This window comes from Oncorhynchus tshawytscha, linkage group LG04, assembly GCF_018296145.1.
Source record: "Oncorhynchus tshawytscha isolate Ot180627B linkage group LG04, Otsh_v2.0, whole genome shotgun sequence".
Lineage (NCBI taxonomy): Eukaryota > Metazoa > Chordata > Actinopteri > Salmoniformes > Salmonidae > Oncorhynchus > Oncorhynchus tshawytscha.
In genome coordinates this window covers 26,527,152-26,549,006 of record NC_056432.1, presented here as the reverse complement: position 1 = coordinate 26,549,006, position 21,855 = coordinate 26,527,152, and the positions used below count along the sequence as shown (strand labels likewise).

General features: G+C 44.4%; 1 protein-coding gene across 8 annotated transcripts in view; it reads left to right on the top strand.

The window, feature by feature from the left end:
• The window catches only part of gapvd1 (GTPase activating protein and VPS9 domains 1), a 30,731-nt gene extending 13,732 nt beyond the window's left edge, over positions 1 to 16,999 (top strand). For 4 of the 8 annotated variants that reach the window (XM_024417443.2, XM_024417448.2, XM_024417447.2 and 1 more), the window contains 18 exons: positions 1,111 to 1,284; positions 4,302 to 4,439; positions 5,640 to 5,774; positions 6,426 to 6,536; positions 6,897 to 6,977; positions 7,649 to 7,995; positions 8,180 to 8,267; positions 9,041 to 9,073; positions 9,838 to 9,909; positions 10,031 to 10,150; positions 10,230 to 10,359; positions 10,555 to 10,667; positions 10,996 to 11,155; positions 11,453 to 11,640; positions 11,898 to 12,111; positions 12,336 to 12,408; positions 12,533 to 12,730; positions 13,583 to 16,999. In XM_024417443.2, the coding sequence (XP_024273211.1) occupies positions 1,111 to 1,284; positions 4,302 to 4,439; positions 5,640 to 5,774; positions 6,426 to 6,536; positions 6,897 to 6,977; positions 7,649 to 7,995; positions 8,180 to 8,267; positions 9,041 to 9,073; positions 9,838 to 9,909; positions 10,031 to 10,150; positions 10,230 to 10,359; positions 10,555 to 10,667; positions 10,996 to 11,155; positions 11,453 to 11,640; positions 11,898 to 12,111; positions 12,336 to 12,408; positions 12,533 to 12,730; positions 13,583 to 13,723 (2,516 nt within the window). In that variant the 3' untranslated portion in view covers positions 13,724 to 16,999. The remainder of the gene's footprint in view (positions 1 to 1,110; positions 1,285 to 4,301; positions 4,440 to 5,639; positions 5,775 to 6,425; positions 6,537 to 6,896; positions 6,978 to 7,648; positions 7,996 to 8,179; positions 8,268 to 9,040; positions 9,074 to 9,837; positions 9,910 to 10,030; positions 10,151 to 10,229; positions 10,360 to 10,554; positions 10,668 to 10,995; positions 11,156 to 11,452; positions 11,641 to 11,897; positions 12,112 to 12,335; positions 12,409 to 12,532; positions 12,731 to 13,582) is intronic. The other 4 variants (XM_024417449.2, XM_042320526.1, XM_024417444.2 and 1 more) reach the window with 4 other exon arrangements.
• The last annotated feature ends 4,856 nt before the right edge of the window (positions 17,000 to 21,855 follow it).

Below are 21,855 nucleotides of genomic sequence, written 5' to 3'. Positions count from 1 at the left end.
ACTCTGGAGCGGGATCGATTTTGGAGGTGGAGGGTCCGTCATGGTCTGGGGCGGTGTGTCACAGCATCATCGGACTGAGCTTGTTGTCATTGCAGGAAATCTCAACGCTGTGCGTTACAGGGAAGACATCCTCCTCCCTCATGTGGTACCCTTCCTGCAGGCTCATCCTGACATGACCCTCCATCATGACAATGCCACCAGCCATACTGCTCATTCTGTGTGATTTCCTGCAAGACAGGAATGCCAGTGTTCTGCCATGGCCAGCGATGAGCCCTGCTCTCAATTCCATTGAGCACGTCTGAGACCTGTTGGATCGGAGGGTGGGCTCCGTCTGGGCCCCCCCCAGAAATGTCCGGGAACTTGCAGGTGCCTTGGTGGAAGAGTGGGGTAATATCTCACAGCAAATCTGGTGCAGTCCATGAGGAGGAGATGCACTGCAGTACTTAATGCAGCTGGTGGGCCACACCAGACACTGACTGTTACTACCCCCTTTGTTCAGGGACACATTATTCAATTTCTGTTAGTCACATGTCTGTGGAACGTGTTCAGTTTATGTCTGTTGTTGAATCTTCTTTCCCATGTTAAGTTTACTGAAAATAAACACAGTTGACAGTGAGGACGTTTCTTTTTTTGCTGAGTTTATATACACACACACACAAATATACACCCCCCCCCGAAACGTTCAAAGTTCTTAATTGTCCGCATTGACTGATCTTCATGTCTTAAAGTAGTGATAGACTGTCGTTTCTCTTTGCTTATTTGAGCTGTTTCCCCCCACCTTGTCACAACACAACTGATTGGCTCAAATGCATGAAGAAGGAAAGAAGTTCCTCATGAAGCTGGTTGAGAGCGTGCCAAGAGTACAAAGCTGTCATTATGGCAAAGGGTGGCTATTTTGAAGAATATAAAATATATTTTGTTTTTTTGTTACTACGGTACATGTTTTCGTATGTGTTATTTCATTATTTTGATGTACAGCGTAGAACATAGTAAAAATAAAGAAAAACCCTTGAATGAGTAGGTGTTCTAAAACTTTTGACTGGTAGTGTATATCAATGTCAGGGATTGTTAAATTGAGCTGTGATAACTTTGTCTATTTTTAACCCCCAGCCACCACTCAGGACAACCTGGATGACAAACTGAGGAAATTTGAGATACGAGACATGATGGGCCTGACGGATGACCGGGATATCTCTGAGACTGTGAGTGAGACCTGGAGCACAGACGTGCTGGGCAGCGACTTTGACCCCAACATGGACGAAGATAGACTGCAGGAAATAGCTGGTAAGACATACAGTACCAGTCAAAAGTTTGTACACCGACTCATTCTAGGGTTTTTATTATTTACTGCTTTCTACGTTGTAGAATAATAATGAAGACATCAAAACTATGAAATAACACTTATGGAATCATGAAGTAAACAAAGTTTTAAACAAATCAAAATCTATTTTATATTTGAGATTCTTCAAAGTAGCCACCCTTTGCCTTGACAGCTTTGCACACTCTTGGTATTCTATCAACCAGGTTCACCTGGAATGCTTTTCCAACAGTATCGAAGGAGTACCAACATATGCCATGTGTGTTTTATTTATATATATAATTTATTTTATTTATTGTTCAGTGTAGTAAGGACCTCCCTGTTAGTGAGCATTTCTCTTTGGCCAAGATAATCCATTTACCTGACTGGTGTGGCATATCAAAAAACTGATTAAACAGCATGATCATTACACAGGTGCCCATTGTGCTGGGGGAAAAAGGCCACTGTGAAATGTGCAGTTTTGTCACACAACACAGTGCCACAGATGTTTTGAGGGAGCGTCCAATTGGAATGCTAACTGCAGGAATGTCCACAAGTTATTTCCAGAGAATTTAACATGAATTTCTCTACCATAAGCTGCCTCAAATGTCATTTTAGAGAATTTGGCAGTACATCCAACCGGCCTCACAACAGGCTACGGACAATGAACGCAATTGCATTTTATCGGAGGCAATTTGAAAGGGAAAGTGAGGATACCTAGTCAGTTGTACAACTGAATGCCTTCAACTGAAATGTGTCTTCCACATTTAACTCAACCCCTCTGAATCAGAGAGGTGTGGGGGGCTGCCTTAATCGACATCCACGTCTTCGACGCCCGTGGAACAGTGGGTTAACTGCCTTGCTCGGGCAGGACGACAGATTTTGACCTTGTCAGGGATTCGATCCACCAACCTTACGGTTACTGGCCTAACGCTCTAACCACCAGGCTACCGTGACGAGATTCTGAGGCCCATTTTGTTTTAAAGGTATCTGGGACCAATAAATGCAAATCTGTATTCCCAGTCATGTGAAATCCATAGATTAGGGCCTAATGAATTTATTTCAATTGACTGATTTTCTCATATGAACTGTAGCTCAGTAAAATCTTTGACATTGTTGCATATTTTTGTTAAGAGAATGTAGCACAATACTGTTGTAGTGTATGTTGGATAACGGCATGTTATGGTTTCCTCTCCATAAGCAGGCCTGCCCTATAAAGCACTTGATCCCTTGAGGACTTTGAGGATCATTGCTATTTCTTAATGAACTTTTTTCGAGTGATGGGTGTGTTCTTGATTGAGTTCACTCTCTTGAATGCCCTTTTTAAGTTTAGCTTTGGGTAGATGGTTATATGTGGGTAGAAAATGGGCACTTCGGGCTGAATCCCAACTTGAGATCCTTGTGCATAACTAGAATGTTTCCATCGAAGTATGAGTTCATGTGTGCAGCTCATTATCTGCTATTCATCTAGCTTGTATTTCTAACTTTAATTTTTTTTTTTTAACAGTTCCACTCGATATAGCCTATGGTCACATTTTATTCTGGAGTATCCCATTTTATTTAGCTAATTCTTTAAAGTAAGGACTACCTTTTAATGTTCTTTAATGGCGTCCGCATACATCCCAGCCGAAACAGTTCATTAGAATTCGTGCAAATATTATGATGACATTTTGTGACGTTTTGGACTTCGGTTAGTTTTTTTGGGAGGGGTTGGTTGTGCACACCAAAACATTGCTGGAGGCAAGCTGAAGGTCGAAGTCTACGCCCCTTCATCGGTGATTGGTCAACAGTAGGGGTTCTTAAATAAAGTATTGTCATTCAATGAGAGACAACATGTTTTAATGCACATTTTTTTCCTGTTGAACAATAATGCACTGAACATCTTAGTTAGATGTAAAATCACGCAAATAAGATTTATTCTGCAAAAATGTCAATTACAGATTTCTTGATTAGTTCTAACTATTTTGGAGAGTGGCTACAGCGTCTCAATGGCCAAACAGTACTATTGCTGCTTTTTTTCTCGTTTTCAAGAGGTCTTTTTAAGGGAGTTTGCGAGCACACTTGTTCGGTTCGCCAAGTTCAGCTTGGCACCAGCTGAACTGAAGCATGCTGATGCCTTAAGACATCAGAATTTTTCATTTTATTCCATGCAAAGCTCTTTCTCTCGCTCATATATATTCACTGTCTCTGCAGTCTTATTGACCTTGGTTCCTTCTCATTTGCATCCACCATTTTTCATTGCTCGGAATATGGCGTTGGGGGACTTTTCCATCATTAAGTGAATTTACAACGGTTTCCTTATGTGTTTTCTCCAAGGGATTGGGTTATGAGATGCACATTAAATATCCATTAATACCTCATTATCCCACTGATAAGATTACCATGATAATGAGGCAGACATTCTAATTGTTTCACTTCTTGTTGTGCCACTCATTTAATCATCCACCTGAAAGACAAGTGCTCTGCGCCTCTACCTTGAAGACTGTAAACATGGACAGCAGGGTAGAGCTCTCCTGCCGCAAGGAAGGGCCCTGCCCCTGCCCTGCAGACTGTTGCCTGGGCGCTGTCATGCACGTGCGCCTGTGTGTGTGCTGTGAAGTGGAAACATGGCATACCTGGGAGTGTGGGTACCACGGGTCGACTCATGATCCGCACCCCGGCCACCATACTCCCACTCACACCTGCTAGCTCTTTCCCCTCCTCCGCATTCTTCCGCCTTGTTAACCTGCCGCAGCATCCCAAATGGAAATGGAGGGACGTCGTGTGGAGGACTTTGTGGGAGGGTGGGTGAGGGGTAATTTGGTTGTGAGTAATGCCCGGCTTAATCAACAGCTCAAAGTCATGGCTCAGGGGGTGGTGGTGGGGTGAGATATTACCATTAACCTTTGACCTTTGGCACAGTTGTGTGTGTGTGTGTGTGTGTGTGCGTGCGCACACCTTTGGGCCCAGCATGAAATGCCCGTGACCCCAGGCTTTCTCTCTCTGTCTGTGCGTGTGTTCTCAGGGGCGGCTGTAGAGAACATGCTGGGCAGCCTGCTGTGTCTACCAGGCTCTGGTTCAGTGTTGCTAGACCCATATGGATCCACCATCTCCGAGACCACCAGTGAGGCCTGGAGTGTGGAGGTCCTGCCCAGCGACTCAGGTGGGTTCAGTGTGGAGAAGGGGATTATAGGGGCTGAATGCTGTCTCCTGTCTATTTCTCAACTTTCTACACACATTTTCCATGAGTTTCTATGTATATTCATTTTCTTGTCTTCCTCCATGCACTGCATCTGCATGAGTCACTCCAGTAGGTGTGTGCACGGTATGAATCTCTGTGTGTGGGCGGACATGCCAGGTGTGGTGTTCCAAATCAAGGAAGTGGGTGCAATCTGTCATGTTTTTGTGCACTAGCCTGTCTATCAGGGCACATCTGCCTGTGACAGTATAAGGCAGCTCTGGGCTTCCCCAGAGGAACCTCCAGGTGTGTTTGCACCTGTAGTGAAGGAACAGTCATGAGGAAATGTGCAACGAGTGCTGTTATCTGCTGGCGACATCCTCTCACAAATCTGTAGGCTTTGCAACCCTCTTCGGACCATGTTCTATGTATGGACATGTGCTGAGCAGTTCCAGCACAGTGTGAATCTGGTCCCATTGCAGCAGTTACAAACCATACCTTATGATGAACGGTAGGAATCATATCAATCTTGCACTGTCTGTTATTTAGTTAAAAACGAGGTTAAACCTTGTTAGATTACGTAAATCCCCTAGAAAGTCAGTGTTTCATGCATATCAATTGAGTGCTAATAAAAGCATAACTAGGGTTTCTTGGGAAAGCCCGGACTCTGTTAATTGAAGTGCACCATTGCAATATGTGCAGTGTTAAATTGACATGCATGAGTGTCTTGATTGCTTTTTGTTCCGTTTGCTGCCCCTGTTCTCCTCTGTAATAGGGCTATCTGATGCTCACCTGGAGTTGAGCGCTTGTTTCATGGCTAGGCAGCAGAAAACTGTACTCCAAAGAGCACTTCACTAGCACATTATTACTAATGAGCATGCAAATGACTACGGCTGTTACTATGGAGCCTCTGGGTTAAGCTGAACAGCTCCATTGGGCAGCCACAAAATGGGCTGGACTTTCTGTTTTTCTGTCAGTTGTAAATGGTTTGTTTTCTTTCGTGCATATGAGCTTTTCTTCGCTATTACTTTGTCCTCCCAGAGAAGGGAGAGCAAACATACAGCAAGGTGTACTTTGGCATTCATAGGCCTATTTTAGGCTGCCTACTGTATGCAAGAACAAACCACTGACTATAACGGGATGTGACTGTGCTGTGTGTGTGTACCTCCCCATAATCCCCTCCAGAAGCCCCAGACCTGAAGCAGGAGGAGCGTCTACAGGAGCTAGAGAGCTGCTCCGGGGTGGGCAGCACCTCCGATGACACAGAGGTCAGAGAGGTCAGCTCTCGGCCCAGCACCCCAGGGCTCAGCGTCGTCTCAGGTACACTGCGTCTATGTCACTAATTGAAGCTGTGCGGTTACACCCTACACATCAGGTTTCATTACATATAAAACACATAGTGGGAAATCAAGTAAAAGCAACCTAACCGGTCAGTTACATAGAATACATGCAGGCTAGTTTAAAACCACGTTGGGAGTTGTCTGTGTTAGTTGGAAAACCGTCAAATAATGCTAAATAGTCAAGACAATCAGGTTGGTGTGAGTTTGGCAAGGGCACAGAGGTTAACCCTGGCACTCGGTACTGGTAGCTCAGGTGAACAAGCCGTGCTGACATGTTTGGCGTAGCATCCCAGATTAAGAGGACTGGGCTAGTGCCCATGGCTGAGCCCCTATAGGAACATGTCCCAGAGGGGCCGGGCCGATGGATAGGCTCTGTCTGATTATCACTCTTGCTGCTGCTATTTGTGTCACCATCCCACCCATGGGATCTCCCGCTACCAAGTTTAGAGGTCCCAGTGGGATCGTTCGGCAGATCCTCTCAATACAGTGTGTATGGTGTCATGCTGCAACTTTCAAATGTCACACATTCAATCCCTCAGAATAGGAGCTAGTCAGCAAAACCAAGTCTTCCACCAAATGTAAACATCTCCTGGATGACAGACTTTTGAACAGACATTTTTTTCTTCTGCAGCGACTTCAGAAGACATCCCCAACAAGACAGAGGACCTGCGGTCAGAGTGCAGCTCGGACTTTGGGGGGAAGGACTCTGTGACAAGTCCAGATGGGGAGGAGTCATCCCACGGTAGGAGAGCGGGAAGAGTCACCTCAACCCTGGCCTGGCTGTGCCATCACTACACTGTCATCAGCAAGACCTATCAATCCCTGTCTGCTCTATAGCTGAGCTGCCACGACCTCTCCACTACACTAGAATGCTGCTGACCCTGTTGGAGTCTTTCTGCTATGTTTTCATATAAGATGTTTAGACTATATTTCTCAAATACAAAGTGTAGGTACATGATGATGATGACTTTCTTTGTATAATACAAAGCACAGAATAGCCCATGTGATTTTCAGTGACATGACCAATTATAGCAGAAAGTGGCTCTCTGTTTAGTGTATGAATGTCATTCATAATTCTCTATTTCCCCTCTTGTTGTTTCAGGAGCACATCACAGTTTGGCCTCTCCGCCCTCTCAGGCTGACTCCTTACTGGCCATGTTTGATCCCCTCTCTTCCGGCGAAGGTAATTTCTGCTTCCACAATGCTCTGGGGTCTTTGCTGTGTCGAGTGTCCAATCAAACCCGGAAATGAGCATCATTAAGTCGTGTCTAATGGCATGGGCTCACAGAACAGCTTGAGCTCTGAGAAATGAACCAAAGAGTCTCGCCCCAATTACTGGACAAAACATTAGTGCAATAAAAATGTCTACTGTGTGGAAATGTCATTTCAATTAGCTAATTTGGTGTATAATATTTCCATTGTGGTTTGCTCTTTGTTCTCTCTGCGCTTGGTAAATTGTGGCCCTGTCTTGCTCAGTGTTGTTGTGAGTGGAGGAGGAGATGGCTGGAGAGGGAGGGGAGCTGTGGCAGGGCTGTGTGTCTGTGGCAAGGTGAAGGGATGACAGGTTGAGAGACCTCACCCCAGGCACTTTGGCACAGTCCCCTTGTCCCACTGTGCTCATGGCACCAGGCTGCCATTGGAAGCTTTTCAGGAGAGACAATCTACCCTTGGAACAGGTGGCCTACCCACACCTAGGGCTTGTCTCCCACCAACCTCTCTCTAGCACTGTCCCTTACTTTCTAATTGTATTGCTGTTCTTTTGTTTCTGGACAATCTGGGTAATAGAGAGAGTGTGATACACCCCTATGTATAAAGCTGTATAACCAAACTAAGCCATGTTTTCCCCCACCACAGATTCCTCCACTGGTACCATCGTGAGGCCCAAGGTGCACTACGCCAGACCCCTTCATCCTCCGCCTGACCCACCCATCCCAGAGACCTGTGCCCTGGGCCAGGAGTCCCGCTACTCCCTGTTCACGCCCCACTGCCTGGCCCAAGCCGAGCTGGAGCACACCAAGCAGCGCCACTCCTACACAGACAGGCTGGTACGCAGCCGCAGCTCTGACATTGTGTGCCCGGGCCGTCGACCCACCAGCGACCCGGGCCTGAACCGCAGGGCTGCTGCCGAGGAGCGGGACCATGCGGGGGCCTTCTTTATGGGGCCGTTCTCGTCTCCTAGCAAGGACTCCCTGAAAGGGGAGGTGAGAGCTGCTGGTCATCGCTGCCTGTGTGTCCTGTATGCTGCTCTCCAAGCCTAGTTTTAGACCTGCTGCTCTATAGCAATAGTCTAAGTTTGAACTGTACTGCAAGCCTTTCTTTCCTGTCCTACTGTACAGTATGTCACTACGGATTCTAAAACATACTTGAATGTCTGTTTTCCCAAAGGTTGAGGAGAGAAAGGACAGTGATGAGGAAAAGTCTGATCGCAACAGACCGTGGTGGAAGAAACGCTTTCAGTCAGCCATTCCCAAAGGTAAAGAGTGACTTCAACTACTCTCTTTCCCCTCCACTGTGTCATTTTGGCATGCTGTCTGTTGCAAAAAATGCTTTTAGTGGGTTGAAAATTCTTACAATTCGTTAGAGAATTGCATGGTTCCTATGTATCGTACATTATTTTCACTCTTTCACGATCTTCTCTTAATCACATCTGTGTTTCAGACCTGTACTGTTTGTAATGTGAGAAAGGGAGTGATGATGCGTGATCTCTCCACTTCAAATACTGTTTGTTGAAAGTTACACCAGACATGTCTTTTCCTCACGTCTCACTTGCGCTATATTTATTTTTAGTTTGTGAAACTAATCATTAATGTGAGGGGCTTGAGCAGGTGTAGATTGTGCAGTGGTACCCCTCCAAGCAGTCCTGTCATCCCCAGCCTAATGGTCATTACATAGACCTCGCTGTCAACTCCGCAGATAGATAGATTACACATCTCTTGTTGCAGTTAAACTCCAAAACCATCTCTCATGGAAGTGTCAGGGAAATAATGGGGCTGTGTCTACAAGAGATGACTGCTTATTACTCTTTTAGATAATGATGTTCCTTTAGTGAACATTGAAGTTGTATTAATAAAGCCAGATCTGCAAAGAGAAGTGTAAACCTGTGAAGTCCACATAAAGGCCCTTCTGTTGGCCTTGCTGCTGCTGTGCTGTGAATACCATGGTGATGTGTAGCCCCTCACACAGAGTGGCAGCCAGGCAGACTGAGTGCGTGAAAGGCCAACCTTGTCTGTTGTGTTCCTCACACAGTGCTGTATTGGACGGCTGAGAGTGAAGTCCCAGGTAACACGTCCCGACACTGTAACTGTCACCATTGAGCTAGCGGCTCTGAAGTCAGTGCCTGAGTTCTGTAGGTCATGAGGCTTGTAGACGTGGCCCTTTGTGATAAAGCTGTGATGTGACATGGTGCCACCTGAGTTGATGTCTCTGGCTCAGCATTCATGCATTTGTTTTGGTTGTCTCCATTTTTCTTTTTGCACTGTACTGTTTGCGATACAACATTGTGAGCCAATGTTATTGGAGCGTACAGAATGACAACCCATTTAGTCTAATCACTGCTAGTCCTCTTCACATTATTTCCCTTTAAATATCAGTCCTGTAGGATACGTCTGTTATCTGGACACATCCCGTTTGTCTAGTTGACACGTTATTAGGATGAGCCTCACCTGCTTATTTGTACAAATATATACACTTACTGTATATATTGATATTTTATCATGTGTATACATCTATGATCTTATTTCTCCATTGCGGTCTGGCAGTCGTATTATTTCAGCCATGTTGGTTTTATTTACCACTCTTTTCCTTTGCTATTTTCATGCAGTAAAAATATGGATAAATCTCCTTCGTTTTGTTCAGTGATATGATGCTATGCTACGGTATGCATCTCTCCTCTGCATTGTTAGTCAGAAAATACCTTGTATAAACACATGCTGTCATGAAACACTGCTGTGTGAAGTGAGTCATGATGGGACTGTGGTCCAGAGATGGTGAGAGGAGAGCGTAGCTGCACTTCTCCTAGCTCACTCATTATGCCCTCTCCACAGCTCCGATAGCAGCCTTACGGAAAAGGGACAAGCAGGAGAAAGACAATATGGGCCATGAACGTGTCCCACAAGGTCTGTCCTGATTTACTGTCATTGCACTCAGATATGGCTGAATCACGGGGAAAGGAATTGGGCATGTTTCCCATGGTGGGTTTAATCCAAATGTGCCTGTGGTGTCTCCTGTGTGTGTCAGACGACCCTCTGTCCAGGAACTCCCAGGCCCAGGCAGCAGAAGACATCCTTGACAAGTACAGGAACATCAAGAGGACCAGTCCCAGTGAAGGAGCCACTACTGCAGCCTACGACGCCACAGGTCAGTGTCTTTCTCGCTCAAGTACACCCACTCACACACACGTTACATCAATTTGAGCGTGTGAATGTGTTGTACACAGAGTTGTGTGGAGAGGAGTGTGTGCACAACTCCCCCAGAGACGAAGCTCTGCAGAACATGTCCACAGACGACCTGCCAGACTCAGCCAGCCAGACAGCCCAGCAACACGATTCCAACAAATTCTCATTCAGGTCAGCCAACGCTCATCAACTCACAGGAATCACACAGCTAGGATTTTGATAATAGTAATAATAAGATCTTTGTTTATGCATCAGATTTCATGTGATGCTTAATTAGCCAGAAGTGCTTCAGAGGCGAAAGACAGAGTGATAAGACTGTCAAACCAAATCTACATTTGGCTATTTTTTTTTACTCATATATTGCAGTGATGCAAAGAAGAAGTTGAGGCTGGCCTTGTGTTCAGCAGAGTCTGTGGCCTTCCCTCTCATGGCTCCTGCCACCACACGCAATGGGCTGCCTGACCACACAGACTTTGAAGGTACCAGACGAGCTACTGTAAAAAATCACTGAATCTGTTTTGCACATTCTATCATCACTGTTCATATTATATCTGACCACATTCATTCCTGTAAGTAAGCCATCCCACTACACGTTTACCATCAGGGCACGGCCACACACAATAGAAAGTGAAATCCTTTGAAATGATTACATTTGAAATCCATAAGAGACAAGCTCTGTAGTCATCAGTCACATCCACATGTCAGGGGGGAGCAGGGAAGGCTGATCTGATTACAGCAGTAGCCCTTCTCCCACTGAGGGGCCTGCGTATCTGACTCACCGCCATCTCCCTCCCGTCTCCTTCCCAGACAACGAGATCGTGTGCTTCCTGAAGGTCCAGCTGGCGGAGGCCATCAACCTGCAGGATAAGAACCAGATGGCCCAGATCCAGGAGACCACGCGCTGCGTCAGCCGCTTCGACGCACGCACCTGCAAGAAGCTGCTGGCTGCCATTGCTGAGGATTACAGGTAACTATGGAGGAAGACAGACATGCTGCCGAAGGACCAGCACTGCACATTCACCTCTTCTACTGCAAGGACGTAGTTCTGTGGCATAGTTGGTTGTGTTGTTATGTTTGAAATACCTGTGTGTATGTCGATTTGAAAGGATAAAAGAAACATTTTGGTAGACTATCAATGAATGTTGAGTGTACTGTCTTATTTCACTGGTATTGTCTCAGATCAACATAATTTTGTCACTGAACACAACTGTTAATAAGCATAATCCATAATGCCTGTGTGTGTGTCCGTTGTACCCTCCGGTAGGAAGCGGGCACCCTACATAGCGTATCTGACGCGGTGTCGGCAGGGTCTGCAGACATCCCATGCCCACCTGGAGAGGCTGCTGCAGAGGGTGCTGAGGGACAAGGAGGTAGCTAACCGCTACTTCACCACAGTCTGTGTTCGCCTCCTACTGGAACACATGGAGGCGAAGTCCCTGGACTTCATCAAAGGTCTTGCCCGCTTATTACAGACATAATCACTTTGATATTGTAACCATTAATCTACTCATGTTGTCTCTGCTAGTTGATTGTCTGCTGAATGGCCATAGAGTGGAATTCAAAATACAGACACTAATATTCAACCTAACTACCTGCACAAAACTGCAGTGCGTCAATCTGTAACCTCTCTAAAAAGACTATCTCAGGTTCCTCCCCCAGCCTTCCAGGGGTGCATAGTGCTCAGCGTGTCTGTCTCTGCCCCCCCCCAGCCTTCCAGGGGTGCACAGCGTCAGACGACAAGACGGCGGCGGTGGAGGACTTCCTGCGCTACCTGTACGGGGCCATGGCCCATGATGCCATCTGGCAGTACGCCAGCGAGGATCAGCTGCAGGATGCCCAGATGGCCATCGAGCGCAGCGTCATGAACCGCATCTTCAAGCTGGCCTTCTACCCCAACCAGGACGGGGACATCCTAAGAGACCAGTGAGTAACGGTGTCCGCCACCTCACCTCCGTCACACAGCTCCAGTCTCGGTGTGGCTGCAACCCCTGACGCTATCAAATGACCCAGAATCCTCTCCTCCTCTGATGCTACTGTAGCAGCAGTATCTTTGACACATTTGAGTAACCAATACCCTGTATTGCTATGTTGTGTTCATCTTAGGCTACTGTAGCTATTGCTCTCTACATCCATGTTTCCCCCTCTAGGCTTCTTCAGGAACACATAGCACGTCTCTCAAAAGTTGTGACAGCGAATCACAAAGCTCTTCAAATCCCAGAGGTAATGCCCCACAGATTTGTATCCCCCAACTGTCCGTCAAAGTCTGAGATGTTTCGTTTTGTGTTGATGTTTTGGAGCTCTTACAGGTTTGACATGCTGAATGCTTTTTCCTGTGTGGCTCCAGGTGTATGCGAGGGAGGCTCCCTGGCCGTCTGCCCAGTCAGAGATCCGGACCATCAGTGCCTACAAGACCCCTCGGGACAAAGTGCAATGTATTTTACGCATGTGTTCCACCATCATGAATCTCCTGAGTCTGGCCAACGAGGACTCTGTCCCCGGAGCTGACGATTTTGTCCCTGTGCTCGTCTTTGTCCTGATAAAGGTGAGCATCCATCGCAAACTGATGTAAACATCTCAGAGTAACTTTATAACAACATATTCACTTTAGATAATGAAAATACCCTGCATACCACTGCTGGCTTGCTTCTGAAGCTTAGCAGGGTTGGTCCTGGTCAGTTCCTGGATGGGAGACCAGATGCTGCTGGAAGTGGTGTTGGAGGGCCAGTAGGAGGCACTCTTTCCCCTGGTCTAAAAAATAAATAAATATCCCAATGCCCCAGGGCAGTGATTGGGGACACTGCCCTGTGTAGGGTGCCGTCTTTCGGATGGGACGTTAAACGGGTGTCCTGACTCTCTGAGGTCATTAAAGATCCCATGGCACTTATCGTAAGAGTAGGGGTGTTAACCCCGGTGTCCTGGCTAAATTCCCAATTTGGCCCTCAAACCATCATGGTCACCTAATAATCCCCAGTTTACAATTGGCTCATTAATCCCCCTCCTCTCCCCTGTAACTATTCCCCAGGTCGTTGCTGCAAATGAGAACATGTTCTCAGTCAACTTACCTGGTAAAATAACGAATAAATAAAATAAATAAATGAAATAAAAATTGATACCTCATTAAACCATATCTTTAATTTCACAAACATGGTTATTAAAATGATAGGCTTTGCTAGAAGTATGACCCTCATCTCCCTAGAATGCAGAGGGTAAAACTGAATCCTTAGCAGAACTTCTGACAATTCCTTCTCACCTAGACAACTGCATAGTAAATGTGTAGTAGCATAAAGATCTTGCTGTATGATAACTTGTATGGACATATTTACATACGGCATGTATTATACACGGCGGACGTGTGGCTCTCTCTCCGTGGTTAATGTGAGCCCCCTCTCTCCAGGCAAACCCGCCTTGCCTGCTGTCCACTATTCAGTACATCAATAATTTCTACGCCAGCCGGCTGAGTGGGGAGGAGTGCTATTGGTGGATGCAGTTCACCGCGGCAGTGGAATTCATTAAGACCATCGACGATCGCAAGTGAAGCAGAACGAACAGCCACCTGTATGGACAGACCGTGGTGAAGGAGACTGGACTGGGAGGCTTCCCAACCAACTGCTCCCTCTCGCTCTGCTCCCCACAGCCACCAGGACCACACCCTGTCTGCTGTCTGTTTGTATAGCTGTACATAGTCAGAGACTGAGAGTATATATGATTATTAAGCTGGCAAAATCCAGGTTTTACAGTAGAGAAAAAGGCCTTGGAAAAATGGCAGATGTTAACTTTGAACTTAAACTAATTAGATGTTTTTTTCCTTTCATCTCTTGGGTCTCCTTAGTCATGGTGAGGTGTGAGGTGTGTATCTAAAGTGTTCTATCTTAAGTTATGATTCTGATGTTAAATTGACTGATAAAGCTTCTAATCAGATGAAAGGGAACCATGTTTCTTAGAGATCTCAGATAAATGTAGTGGAAGGGGATTTCAAGTAGGTGATGGAAGTTCTTCCTTGTTAAATTGTGCAATCTTTCCCCTGAAATACTTATGTTCTTCAGATGCATTGTATCCTGGGGAATCACAAAACTCAATAGATACTGAGTATTCGTGACTCAATACATTATAAGATCAATCCAATATGCTAATGTTTCTATTTTTAACGCTACCACATTGATAATAGGGTAACCTTTTTTCATCAAATGTAAACAAATGTAGTCATTTCAGTTCATCCTTTCCTAAATACTTATTTTTATGTGGCAATTTTGACACAAGGGCCCACATTTATATATGAAATAAAATGTATTTATTTCATTCTATTTAATGCTTTGAAACAAAAAACAAAAAACAAAAAAATATATAGTGTTAGGACAAGGAGCAGTGTTGTCCTTGGACTGAAAAGCCCCCAGGATGAGATATCAGTAGCACTGCTTATTTGGAAATATTGAAAATGAGTGCCTTGAGGGGCGTTTTGTGTAAGTCTATTCATTTTCTATATATTCTTGAGTATGAGGGTTCTGCTCTTTATTTTCCATAAACGATTGGCATTACTCTCCCACCCCATTATCACCAATGAGCCCCACAGCCTCTTAAGAAACCCCTGTCCAACCTCTATGCTGGGAGTGACCTCTGAGGAGGACAGGCAGTGTGTGGAACACCGCTGGTTGTTTCAGTTCATTCCCTTTGCACTCATTTCCTTCCCATTACCGTTATGCCCTTGAATATCCAAGATTCTACCTCAGTTAGAACCAATGAACCTGCAATTTATTTTTGGGCACAAGTCTTTAACATTGGTTGGATAGAAAGAATAATGGAACAGGTATTCACTGTTCAAGGGGCTTCTATAGCATCTTCCCCTGCTACAATGAAGCATACTAGTATGTAATATTTTTATTTTAGGCGGGTAACCTCAAAGTAACCTTTTAGTATTCAAGGTAGTAAAGCATTTCCAAGCGAATAAAGTTAGGTATTGCTGTAGTTGAATGCATGTATGTTTCAGCATAGAGCAGACAGGCTAGTGATTGGATTAGCTCTACCTCACATGATCAAGAAAGGGACTCTTCACGCGTATGCTCGCGTGGATTATTTTATTTATTATACAATTTTAGAGCGCAGGGATATTCCAGTTTCATAATTTTCTTCCACTTACAGGCATGTTGCTCCTCTGCCTGTTCTGTGTCAGGGGCTCCCGAGTGTCACAGTGGTCTAAAGCACTGCATCTCAGTGCTAGAGGTGTCACTACAGACCCTGGTCCAATTCCAGGCTGTATCACATCCGGCCATGATTGGGAGTCCCATAGGGCGGCGCACAATTGGCCTAGCGTTGTTAGGGTGTGGCCGGGGTAGGCCGGCATTGTAAATAAGAATTTGTTCTTAACTGACGTGCCTAGTTAAATAAAGGTTTTTTTTTTTAAAGAAGGGGGAAAAAACTTTCAAAATCACTTGCAGCCAAAGTCATCAAAACTCAAACTCCTGTTCTGTTTTCATTGCAGCTACAAAAGAAGGAACACACTGTTTGTGCGCTTAGTATTGTGCCAAGTGTTTTGTCTTATTTGATGTGTTAAATGACTGCTTTCATATCACATGAATAGACAGCACAACAAAAAGAACAAAGGATCAGAACACTGACATGTTACTGACCGCTGGAAAAAGGCTGTGATGGGCGTGAGAGGTTTGTATGTTGAATATGTGAGAGGTTGGTCTGTTAAACGAGTGCATCTGCTCTGTCTCCTCTTGCACTGTCTTATAGGATGGTCTTACTGTAGCTACAGTACTACACAAGCAGTAAGTCCTTGCTGGTAAAAAAAAAATCTCTAAATACTTATATTTTCCAACTCAGGCCAGGTATGAAAGGGTTGAGAAGAATGAGGCTTGGTTTTCTTTTGAGTCTGTGACCCTGATGTCATTTATTTTTAAAAGTTCAGAGCTAAATTACTCCTGAGTTTTTGTACGGGGTTAGCGACGCTTGAGCCCTACATTCTACAAGCAGAACATTTTACATGTTTTCTACTTCCCTGCTCTTTAGTAATGAGTTGCACTCATTTGAACTAATGCCTCTGACATTAAAATACTCTAATTGAGGTGATTATATGGGTAGTTTAGCTAGGTCTTACTGTTAGTCTTAAGGACACTCATACTTACTCATAAGTAATCTCTAAAGGTGGGATATGTTTGTGTTTTCTCCCCATTCCCGGACTTCTCTTCCTGGTTTTTGAGGAATGTGTGTACAGCATCTACCGTTTTAAATACATCTCTGCTAAATAGATGATACTGTTGTCTAACCTGTTTGAAAACACACCATGTACTATGTCACCAAATGCAGATAGACTGTATCTATAAGTGTTTGTGGTGTCACTTTAGAGGTACTGTACAGTACAGACCAAATGTGAAACAATCTGGACCTGAATAGTGTTTCAATGTTCCCTTATACATATCAGTGACACTTTTTAATAGCTAAAAAAAAAACTACAACCAGCCTTAGTGTCTGACCTGAGTGATACTGTTCATACACAGTGACAGAATACCTCTTATTGTGAAGTTCAAGTACACATCCTAACATTGAGAAGTCTGTACTATAGCCTGATTTTAGCATTGATTGTATGCAAACAAGTAGACCGTTGGTGGACGAAGAGACACTTGCCTATGAAATCTGGTCTTCAAAGCTTTACAATCCTCCCTGTGCTCTGGTCCCTGTACAGAGTAGGCAGAATAATACATTTGACATTTGTAAGCTTGCACAATTATGACATGCAGAGGGGTAGGCGATCTGTCTTTAATGTGATTAATGTATTATATAATTCTTAAACTATTAAACAGTCATTTTTCTGTTACTCAGTATCCTGTTATTTGTTTGCATGCAAGTATAATGTGTGAAGGCTCTCTAATGGAGGGATGTTGTAGTCTCATTTTTTTTGTTTCATATTCTGTGGCTTTGTGATTTAGCTTCAGAGAAATTCTGACATTCAGGCTGCACAATAAATGGTACATGTGGACCGTATTTTTGCATGGAACATAATTGTTGGAGAGGGCAACAGAGCAAGATCATCCTATCTCGGCAGCGCCACATATAGCAACGTCTAACCAAACATTTAATTACTTGCTGACAAGTGTACGGCAGATTTGTAATTGGAGATTTCTCATCTAAAAGCATCACTTCACACACAGCCTTCTCTAATAGTAATCTTTATTACAAAAAAAAAGTCTCGGAGTGGCTTGCCATCTCCTGATAATATCTCAATTGTTAATTTAAATTCAAATGTTCTGTGCAGTTAATTAGTTGGATTAATTGACCAATGGCAAAATTGGCCTGGTTTAGTTTGGATCTTTTTGTTTGTGATACATGGTTGATTTTTCGATACATTGAGAATGAGGTCTTTGTTTCCCCAATCACTGCTTGCCCATGATCCCAATGTGATCATATCCTGCATTACACAGCTCTGGCTGTATGGGCAACAGCTACGTGTCATTATATACTATATTTTTGTTAAAGTTTGATGCAAAAGATGCTTGCCGTTTTATTATTTGAGGGATGAAGTGGAGAAAATGTGGACTTGGCTTCTCTGACGCAACTCTTGTTTCACATTGATGTCAGATTTTTGCATGAGGATATAAACAGCCCTGGAGCCTGGCCCAGATGGCTCTGGAATAACAGATGATCAGTCCAGCGGGGCTTGTGCATGACTACTAGGGGAACCATGGAATGCCATATATCTCCCCTCACTCGCTCCACTATATTATCTTGAGTAGTTAAACGCTAAATGTGTTAGGTCTATAGAAAACAATCCTGAGGTGCTGACCTGTTGCACCCTCTATAACCACTGTGATTATTATTTGACCCCGCCGGTCATCAATAAACATTTGAACATCTTGAAAAACAATCTGGCCTTAATGGCCATGTACTTATAATCTCCACCCGGCACAGCCAGAAGAGGACTGGCCACCCCTCAGAGCCTGGTTCCTCTAGATTTCTTCCTGTGTTCCTGCCTTTCTATGGAGTTTTGCTAACGACCGTGCTTCTACATCTGCATTGCTTGCTGTTTGGGGTTTTAGGCTGGGTTTCTGTATAAGCACTTTGTGACGTCTGCTGATGTAAAAAAGGGCTTTATAAATATATTTGAAATTTGATTACCAGAATGTATTAATCTACACAGAGCGTACAAAACATTAGGAAGACCTTCCTTTTGCCCTCAGAACAGCCTCAATTCTTGGGGCATGGATTCAACAAGGTGTCAAATGCTTTCCACAGGGATGCTGGCCCATGTTGACTCCAACACACAGTTGTGTCAAGTTGGCTGGATATCCTTTGGGTGGTGGACCATTCTTCATAAACACAGGAAACACAGCAACGTTGCAGTTCTTGACACTTTAACTGGTGTGCCTGACACCTACTACCATTCCCCGTTCAAAACACAGTTGTGTCAAGTTGGCTGGATATCCTTTGGGTGGTGGACCATTCTTCATAAACACAGGAAACACAGCAACGTTGCAGTTCTTGACACTTTAACTGGTGTGCCTGACACCTACTACCATTCCCCGTTCAAAGACACTTAAATATTTGTTCTTACCCATTCACCCTCTGAATGGCACACACACAATCCATGTCTCAAGGCTAAACAATACTTCTTGAACCTGTCACCTCCCCTTCATCTACACTGATTGAAGTGGATTTAACATCAATAAGGGATAATAGATTTCAACTGGATTCACCTGGTCAGTCTGTCATGGAAAGAGCCAGCCTGGTCTCAAGGACGAGACGTAACATAGTAAATGTAAATCCAGGACACTCAAATTAATATACACTGCTCAAAAAAATAAAGGGAACACTAAAATAACAAATCCTAGATCTGAATGAATGAAATATTCTTATTAAATACTTTTTTCTTTACATAGTTGAATGTGCTGACAACAAAATCAAACTGGAGTCACACTCAAAATTAAAGTGGAAAACCACACTACAGGCTGATCCAACTTTGATGTAATGTCCTTAAAACAAGTCAAAATGAGGCTCAGTAGTGTGTGTGGCCTCCACGTGCCTGTATGCCCTCCCTACAACACCTGGGCATGCTCCTGATGAGGTGGCGGATGGTCTCCTGATGGATCTCCACCCAGTCCTGGACTAAAGCTTCCGCCAACTCCTGGACAGTCTGTGGAGCAACGTGGCGTTGGTGGATGGAGCGAGACATGATGTCTCAGATGTGCTTAATTGGATTCAGGTCTGGGGAACGGGCGGGCCAGTCCAGAGCATCAATGCCTTCCTCTTGCAGGAACTGCTGACACACTCCAGCCACATGAGGTCTAGCATTGACTTGCATTTGGAGGAACCCAGGGCCAACCGCACCAGCATATGGTCTCACAAGGGGTCTGAGGATCTCATCTCGGTACCTAATGGCAGTCAGGCTACCTCTGGCGAGCACATGGAGGGCTGTGCGGCCCCCCAAAGAAATGCCACCCCACACCATGACTGACCCACCGCCAAACCGATCATGCTGGAGGATGTTGCAGGCAGCAGAACGTTCTCCACGGCGTCTCCAGACTGTCACGTCTGTCACATGTGCTCAGTGTGAACCTGCTTTCATCTGTGAAGAGCACAGGGCGCCAGTGGCAAATTTGCCAATCTTGGTGTTCTCTGGCAAATGCCAAACGTCCTGCACGGTGTTGGGCTGTAAGCACAACCCCCACCTGTGGACATCGGGCCCTCATACCACCCTCATGGATTCTGTTTCTGACCATTTGAGCAGACACATGCACATTTGTGGCCTGCTGGAGGTCATTTTGCAGGGCTCTGGCAGTGCTCCTCCTGCTCCTCCTAGCACAAAGGCGGAGGTAGCGGTCCTGCTGCTGGGTTGTTGCCCTCCTACGGCCTCCTCCACGTCTCCTGATGTACTGGCCTGTCTCCTGGTAGCGCCTCCGTGCTCTGGACACTACGCTGACAGACACAGCAAACCTTCTTGCCACAGCTCGCATTGATGTGTCATCCTGGATGAGCTGCACTACCTGAGCCACTTGTGTGGGTTGTAGACTCCGTCTCATGCTACCACTAGAGTGAAAGCACCTCCAGCATTCAAAAGTGACCAAAACATCAGCCAGGAAGCATAGGAACTGAGAAGTGGTCTGTGGTTATCACCTGCAGAACCACTCCTTTATTGGGGGTGTCTTGCTAATTGCCTATAATTTCCACCTGTTGTCTATTCCATTTGCACAACAGCATGTGAAATTTATTGTCAATCAGTGTTGCTTCCTAAGTGGACAGTTTGATTTCACAGAAGTGTGACTGACTTGGAGTTACATTGTGTTGTTTAAGTGTTCCCTTTATTTTTTTGAGCAGTGTATGTTAGGTATGGTTACATAAGACAGATGGTTACTTAATGAAAAAACAAAAGTACAGTGGTTGGTTGGAGTGAATGGGTGGGCTAATAATGCGAACGTCCAGCAACCCAGAGGTTGCAGGTTCAAATCTCATCATGGACAATTTTAGCTAATTAGCAACTTTTCAACCACTTCCTACTTTTTCACCAGTTTGCAACTACTTTGCATGTTAGCTAACCCTTCCCCTAACCTTAACCCTTTTAGCTAACTCTTCTCATAACTCTTTAACTCCTAACCTTAACCCCTAGTCTAGCTAATGCTAGCTACCTAGCTCAATAGTGTTGGTCATGCAGCTCTGAACACAGTGAACTCTGATCAGGGTTAATTCAGACTCTCTTTTTGATTATTTCTTTTACAACTTGCTTGATATCAATAGCATATCTCACCAGTCACTCTTTGAGAAAGACAGACACATTTATGCTGTATTGTAGGCATCCACTGTGCTCATTTACCTTTTGTAATGGACATTAGGCCTACCCAAACTATGGGATCTTAGGGCAATGGATGTTTACTTACTGTATACTGGACATGCTTACTGCACTTGCCTTTTAACGACGTGGTAAATCAATCATCTGAAAAGTAGAGGTGCATATAGCCGTGAAGCTGTATCAAAGAAAATATTTTATTATCACAGTGTAATATGCTATAAATCAGAGCTACATGAATGTGTTGGCTCTGGCCAATGGAATGGCCATTTAATGTGGCGTGCCGTCGCTCTCCTGCAGATGGCAGACGCATCATTCTTGACGACGGTCTCCTGAGCTGAGCTTAGACAAAGAACACCAGAGACCTATGGAACATTACCACATTAACTAACATTCATGTGTCCATCGACTTTTAATGTCAATTATATCCTTGAGAGTGAATGAGGATTATATATATATATATATATATATATATATAATTCACTCTCACATTCACAATCACATTAATATTCACTCTCAAGGATATAATTTACATTAACTAACTAACATTCATATATATATATATATATATAATAAACAAAAACCATGGATAAAAAAAGTGTTATAAAGTTCAACTAAATTTGGAAATCCTCTTACTACTACTAATATTATTGTCTCTACTTATAGGTTTCCTTTATTAAACAAACAAAACATTACTTTTGTTGTGTGGCCCCATGTTTTTTTTTTTGTAGCCTAATTATTCAAGATTCTATCAAAGTCCCTAAGGATAGAAGAAAACTTATTACAATTAATGGACTACTGACAAAGACAAAAAACTACTTAGTAAGTGTCCATAACATTAAAACCTGTATTTGGTCTTAAACCAAATTGATGTGAACCGCAGAAAGGCTTTTAGT